The 6,674-nt window shown below is 28.8% G+C and overlaps 1 protein-coding gene across 6 annotated transcripts; it reads left to right on the top strand.

Moving 5' to 3' along the window:
* Window positions 1-19: 19 nt before the first annotated feature.
* On the top strand, window positions 20-6,601 carry LOC100745148 (cytosolic carboxypeptidase-like protein 5). Of its 6 annotated transcripts, none has more exons than XM_012389847.3 (12): window positions 20-249; window positions 684-798; window positions 886-1,026; window positions 1,119-1,411; window positions 1,488-1,826; window positions 1,930-2,201; window positions 2,275-2,422; window positions 2,519-2,615; window positions 2,690-2,990; window positions 3,064-3,271; window positions 3,352-3,513; window positions 5,385-6,020. In XM_012389847.3, the coding sequence occupies exons 3-12, from the start codon at window positions 912-914 to the stop codon at window positions 6,018-6,020; spliced, it is 2,571 nt and encodes an 856-aa protein (XP_012245270.1). In that variant the 5' UTR covers window positions 20-249; window positions 684-798; window positions 886-911. The 6 variants fall into 6 exon arrangements, with proteins under 6 accessions (XP_012245270.1, XP_012245267.1, XP_012245272.1 ...); XM_012389844.3 differs by having other exon boundaries at window positions 557-798; XM_012389849.3 differs by lacking the exon at window positions 20-249 and having other exon boundaries at window positions 279-798; window positions 2,573-2,615; window positions 5,385-6,601.
* The last annotated feature ends 73 nt before the right edge of the window (window positions 6,602-6,674 follow it).

The following is a 6,674-nucleotide window of genomic DNA, read 5'->3' as shown; positions in this document are numbered from 1 at the left end:
TGGGCATTTCTGTTCGCGCCATATGATTTAACAGGACTAGACAAGTGCATAATAATCGGAGTATTGTGCCAAATTATGCTGACAATAATAATTGTTAATAGAAAGCCCACCTATATATTCACTGATTCGTACAGTTTCGTTGCAAATAGTATTTCATTGTATTAGAGTGTAACTATTTCTTTTTGAATCAAATAATTGTTGATCGGTACATTTTGTAATATCTGTGTCTTGTTATTTTAAACGCTCTTGGTAGGTTTCTTTCAATTCAGGTATATATAATAGGAAAAAAATAATTAAAAAAAATGTTACGTTACATAACGTATAATGAAAAAATAGATTTCCACGGTAAGGTAATACTTTGGAAAGTCAAGCGAATTTCCATATTAATCTCGAATGTGATTCAATGGACAAAGATTAAAACTTTACTAACATATCACTGAATACGTCAAGAAGAGTTTAAAACAATTGAAAATTAATGACATCCGTTATTCTATCATAATTATTAGATTCGAGATATGGGAAAACTATAATGAAGTCGTAAACATGTTTGCATTAGGTACAACAATGGTATTGGTGGAAATATTACGTGAATATAACGTATCACATATCTTGTGAGCGAAAATAAATGTAAAAAGGTGTTTATCTCGATTCTGAAAATATATTAATTGTTTCGTAATATAAAGGGCGGACTTTCTTTGACTGGAAATCGTAACGATTTCGAGATAACTGTCAAACATGACTTTTTTAATATGAAAGTAACGCTACGAATGAAGAAAATTGCACTTAATATCAGAGAAAGTAAGAATACAATTACAAATGTGTACACCTTTCAAAATATTATGTTCTTTATGCATGAGTAAAACATTTCATGCGAGTATTTTACAGACAACCTCATAACCTTTTGACACATCATGGCAAATCCAGGTGATTCTATTATATGTGGCGGTTTCTCATTTTATAATAATTTTGACTCAGCTAATTTAGCGAAAGTTGAACTAGTAAAAGTGCCAGAGACTTTTGAAAAGGGTAAACTACCATCTTCTGCAGTGACCTACATTCATGTATGATGTGCATTAACATATAATTGATAATTCCATGTTTAATTGTTTAATCTTTAGATGCATGTGAAACAGAAAATAAATCATGTAGAAGCTCAAATTCAGAAGATGCTACAGATTATGAGTTTAATTTATGGACAAAACATGATTGTCATGGAACACAATATCAAAACAACAACAGAACATGGTTTTACTTTGGCGTTAAAGCTAGTACTCCAGGAGTTTATATAAAATTCAATATAATTAATTTGAATAAACAAGTTAAAATGTTCAGTCAAGGAATGTGTCCGGTATTTAAAGTTGTACCTGGTCATCTGCATTGGGAAAGGATCCGTGATAAACCCAGCTACACTGTAAATTTTAAATAGTCTAAATATAGTAATTCTTCTTTATTTTTCCAAGCTCCTATATAAATTTACAATATTTCAGTTGGATCAAAAAGGAAGTGATTTTACATTGTCATTTGTTTACTTTGCTCCTGAAAATCCAAAAGCGATAACATATTTTGCATTCACTTACCCTTTTTCTTACACCGATCTACAAAATTATTTGAGAAGAGTTGAAGCAAGAATATTAAAGAGAAGTATAACATCTGCAGATGATGTTTATTATCATAGAGAATGTGCAATAAAATCTTTAGAGGGACGGAGGATGGATCTAATAACAATAAGCTCATTTCATAACATATCAACGGAGAGAGAAGATAGACTGAATAACATGTTTCCTGAAAAAACTGAGGAAAGACCTTTTAAATTTTGGGATAAAAAAGTATATAGTTTATTTGAAACTCTACATAAAAGTTACAAAATTGTAATTACAGATATATAAAAGAAGTGTTTTTATACTAAAATTCTTATGTATATATATATAGGTAATTTTTATTAGTGCGAGAGTCCATCCAGGAGAAACACCATCTAGTTTTGTTTTTAATGGTTTCCTTAATTTTCTGATAAATCGCGAGGATAACATTGCAATTAATCTTCGTCGCCTTTATGTGTTCAAATTGATACCAATGCTCAACCCTGATGGTGTAGTTAGAGGTCATTACCGAATGGATACTAGAGGAATAAATCTCAATAGAGTCTATCTCAATCCTTCTTTAAAAGATCATCCAACAATATATGCTGCAAGAAATTTGATAAGGTAAAGTAGCAATGATGCTTTAATGTCTTAATATTATTATGGAGAAATTAATGAAAATGGAACTATTGTTAAGGTATTATCATCATACGTATCAGCTGCCAAAAGAGGACGAGATTTCAAATATGTGTATAGGAAATGGCGAAAATACGTTAACTGTTATTGATTCCTCTTGTGCAATTGCAAATATAGTACGCGATACAACGACGAGATTACTCCAGCAGGTAACAAAAAAATACAATTTTCCATGTATACAAATATTAACACATACTAATTCGTATATAAAGAAACTAAGTATTAACCAACTGTTTTAACAATAGGTAACACTTATGTCTTTAGACGAAAAGCGTAAAGATCAACCGGAAATTTTTCAGGAATGTGCATCACCAAAAACAGATTTGGATGACATACCTCAGGGTACGATATTTAGAATTGAATTATTGAACGTGATCAGAAAAATTCTTTTATTTATTTATTCACATTATGTGAAGGTGGTGGAGAAGGCCTGTGTAATAAAGCAGAAGAAAGTAATAATTCTGTAGAACTTAAATCTGATAAAAAGACTTATACAGCTATTGGTATAGGACAATTACCCAAAGAAGACTCTGGATTATATTTATATATTGATCTTCATGGTCATGCTTCAAAAAAGGGTGTTTTCATGTATGGCAACTACTTTGATAATGCAGAGGACACAATAATGTGTATGCTTTTACCAAAATTAATGTCCATTAACAATCCAAATTTTCATTTTACTTCGTGCAATTTTACAGAAAGAAATATGTATATTATGTACGTCTTATTATTATTGTTATGATCAATGTCATGTTAACTTTTACATCCCATGTAAACAATTTATTTTTAGAGATAAGAGAGACGGTATGTCAAGAGAAGGATCGGGTCGAGTAGCTGTATATAAACTCACTGGACTGATACGTAGTTATACTCTTGAGTGTAACTATAATTCTGGACGTTTAGTAAATTCAATACCTTCAAGAATTCGTGATGGTGTGAACAAAACAGTAACACATATGTTTGTTCCACCAAAGTATACTCCAGCAGTTTTTGAAGCGGTGACATGTTTAGCTATTATATACTTAGAATCTTTTCGTAAATAATTAGATAACAAATAATCGTCCGGCTATGTTTACAGGTTGGAGCAGCATTAGGTCCTTCAATTCTTGACCTGACAAATAATAATCCTAACAGTCGACTGCCAAATAGCCAATATCGTTCTTTAAGAGGTGTAAAGTCTTATTTAAAATTAGCATATGTGAACAATATTTCCTCGCCAAACGGCAAATCTCTACATAAGGTAAATTTTGATGTAAATAATGAGAGTGAATTTGCAGCTGTTAATATACGACAGTGTGTACTCTCTTAATTCATAATACTATTAACTTGATATGCTTTCATATACATTTTAATATCAAGACACATTAGTGCCTAAATAAACTGCACATTCTGTTACTCGTTAAAAATGTGGGAGAGAGATTTTGTATACATATAAATTGTATATTATCTTAATTCAATATTGCGAAATTATGAACTTTTTATTGTAGAAACATTCTGTCCTTATTTTATATTGCAATATTGTAAATGAGAAATTTTAGGAAAGTAATGTATTAGGTATTTATTATATTTTAAATATGCGACTAATATAAATCTTGTAAAATTTTTATTATGTTGAACTAATGGGTCTTCCAATCTAATACAGATGTATGCATGACAATAATATTTGGTATACTTTTATATAAAGGTTTATGGAAAAACCGTTTCTCTATCCTTTTTTTAGACTTATATAATTTAATTACAAAGTGTGTACAAAATGCAATTTTTTATAGTTTTAAAGTTGCGTTCATTATATTAACAAATACATATTCTGTACATACATTGTTTTTACCGCTTAATGGTGTTTCCATGATGCAATGTTTAGTATATGAAATTTTTAAGACTGTACTATTTTTTATTCTTTTATATTAGAACCAAATGATGGAATATAAAGTATTCGATGTTAATGCTTATATTTTTAACAGAAAAATATATTCTCTTTTTATTTTCTTTAGACAATTTTTGACGCACTATGCTTCTGGTGACAATAGATAAGTGCACTTACACTAATACTACATGCACTTGTGAATTATTTTGTGGATGCGAGTAGTAGTAAGAAATACACACATGTGTGATTAATGATATCTATTTCTTTAGCAAAAAAGCAGAACGTAGTGATTTAGATGATTCAACTATAAATCTCCGGCTGATGGAGTCTTTTTAAAAAAAGATGTGCAGATTTTTAAACTAGAATTTAATATCTCGTAATTAATAAAACGAATGACAATAATTGTAAATGTCTTTTGTAATAAATTTGTTGTTTATTGCTGATACAATTTAAAATGACAAAGTTATAAAATTAATTGTTTTATGTACTTCTTTGCTTTTAAAGGAAAAGATACAAAGTACATATGTCTGTTATGAAAACAAGTATGAATGTGTGTTGTACTGTCACATAAAATTACTATTAAAGATAAATATATGTATTGTATATATTCTCATATATAGCATGGTATATATATATATATAAGAATCATGGTACATATTTATACATATATATAAATCAAGCTACCATGCTTAAAAAGCATAAGAGAACTTATATACTACTTATTGTCATGCTTCTCATTACTTGAATGTAAGTGTTGTTACTGATCAAAAGGAGTGTTATGTATAAATTCATGTATACAAGTTTTATAATGTATCCTATTCTACACATATATGTACACACACATGAATACATATACATGTCCTATTGTTTTAATAAATCTACAGTATTTTTAGCAATAATTTATTTACTTTATTTTTATTTTACTCCTAGTAATCTCCTTAGTCCCAGTACTGTATTAATTGTCATACAATTTATATGTTTCTAATACATTAAACATTTTGTTCATAAACTATTATGTGAATTAGGTTTGCAACCATAAATCAAATGAAAATGTTGAATGAACTGTTGTTGAATCCATTATTGTACAAGAAATGTTATTCTGCCTTTTCTTACTCTAATATAATCAGGAATGGTGGGGCAAAAGATTGTAGGAAAGTAAGAACAAATCAATCTCTCTCTCACAAGTTATTTAGTATATAATGTTTCTCACATTGTATTTATTTTCTTATTTGCGCTTTTATTCACAGGACGATAATAATATTATACCTTCAGATTCTTATAATTTAAAAGACATTGAATCTCAAATAAGTAACTCTTCCGTTGGGTTAAAGAACTCGATGAAGAGTGAAACAAGTTTCGTAAAAAAACCATGCATCATTCGTCGTACTACGTCTCTTTATACCGCAGTAAAAAGAATAAAAAACAATAAAAAAGTTCGACAAACTGTAACTCGTAGGCCGCTAAAAAATCAATGCGTTAATGATATCGAGAGCAGTTCAAAAATTCCTGTAATCGGACCAAAAAGTATCGTAAAGTCATTTTTAAAAACTTCAGAGAATCGCTTGAAAAGTTCATGTTTTGGATGTATCAACGATTCTTCAGAAATAAGAGATATTCAATATGCGAATAAAAAATTAATAGCGACAAACAAATTCTCCAAGATGGCGTTGTCTTCCGAAGAAACAGCAATTGTAAAACATGGAGCGAAAAGATTAAAAATTGTTTCTATGAAAGTAAATAAAGGGAAATCGGAAGTTGGCGAGTCATCTAACAACGTTCCGGAAACGATAAAATCGCCATCGAAAACGTTGTTTTTGTCCAACAAGCAAAACGTAAGAGGGACTACAAAAGCAATGAAGAAATGTTGTCATAAAATGGAATAAAACAAGTCGAAGTCTTCCAAGCAGAAAGAATCAATAGAGGTAGTATAGTAATTGCAAACTTATTGAGTAACGAAAATGCAAACAGAATTCTAAATTAGCCCGTAAAGCATGATGCCGTAGAAAATTAATGCTTTAGCGATCTGTTGTAGCTTTATAAATTCTTTTAGACAAATACTTTAAACATAAAAAATATATATAAGTTATATTTATTACGTAATTACGGAAATTACGTAAATTATTTAATTAGTAGCCGCAAGGAAAAATAATAAATAATTTATCATGTTGTTGAAGAAAAGTGAAGATATATTTATTTTCTTTTTATTTTTTCAAACAGAAAATTTAAAGATGTTATGTTTGTATTACATAAAATAATGTAAAATAATTTCGTGAAAACATCTCAGTCTAATGATACTTATACGATTAAATCGAATTATATGAAATTTAATTTAATTTAAAATTACAGTACAGTATACTATTCTATAGTACCTCTTACTGTGAATGCGTACGTATATAAATTTTAGAATGATATATTATTTATGTAAAGACAAAACAATAGAAATATAATAAACACTAATATACAATACCGAATTATCCTCAGTAACATTTTTAACATGTTTTAAACATTGGATATAAAAAGATATTAAGATTCACAAA

The sequence above is a fragment of the Bombus impatiens genome, unplaced genomic scaffold (genome assembly GCF_000188095.3).
Source record: "Bombus impatiens unplaced genomic scaffold, BIMP_2.2 scf_0665, whole genome shotgun sequence".
Lineage (NCBI taxonomy): Eukaryota > Metazoa > Arthropoda > Insecta > Hymenoptera > Apidae > Bombus > Bombus impatiens.
This window is presented reverse-complemented; position numbering and strand designations above follow the sequence as displayed.

Bases quoted from the DNA above. Each gene is read 5' to 3' on its own strand.
- LOC100745148 (XM_024370132.2), top strand. From the start codon at position 912: ATGGCAAATCCAGGTGATTCTATTATATGTGGCGGTTTCTCATTTTAT. The intron at 1,827-1,929 runs GTATATAGTTTA...ATATATATATAG, and splicing joins TTAAATTTTGGGATAAAAAA to GTAATTTTTATTAGTGCGAG. The intron at 2,202-2,274 runs GTAAAGTAGCAA...ACTATTGTTAAG, and splicing joins GCTGCAAGAAATTTGATAAG to GTATTATCATCATACGTATC.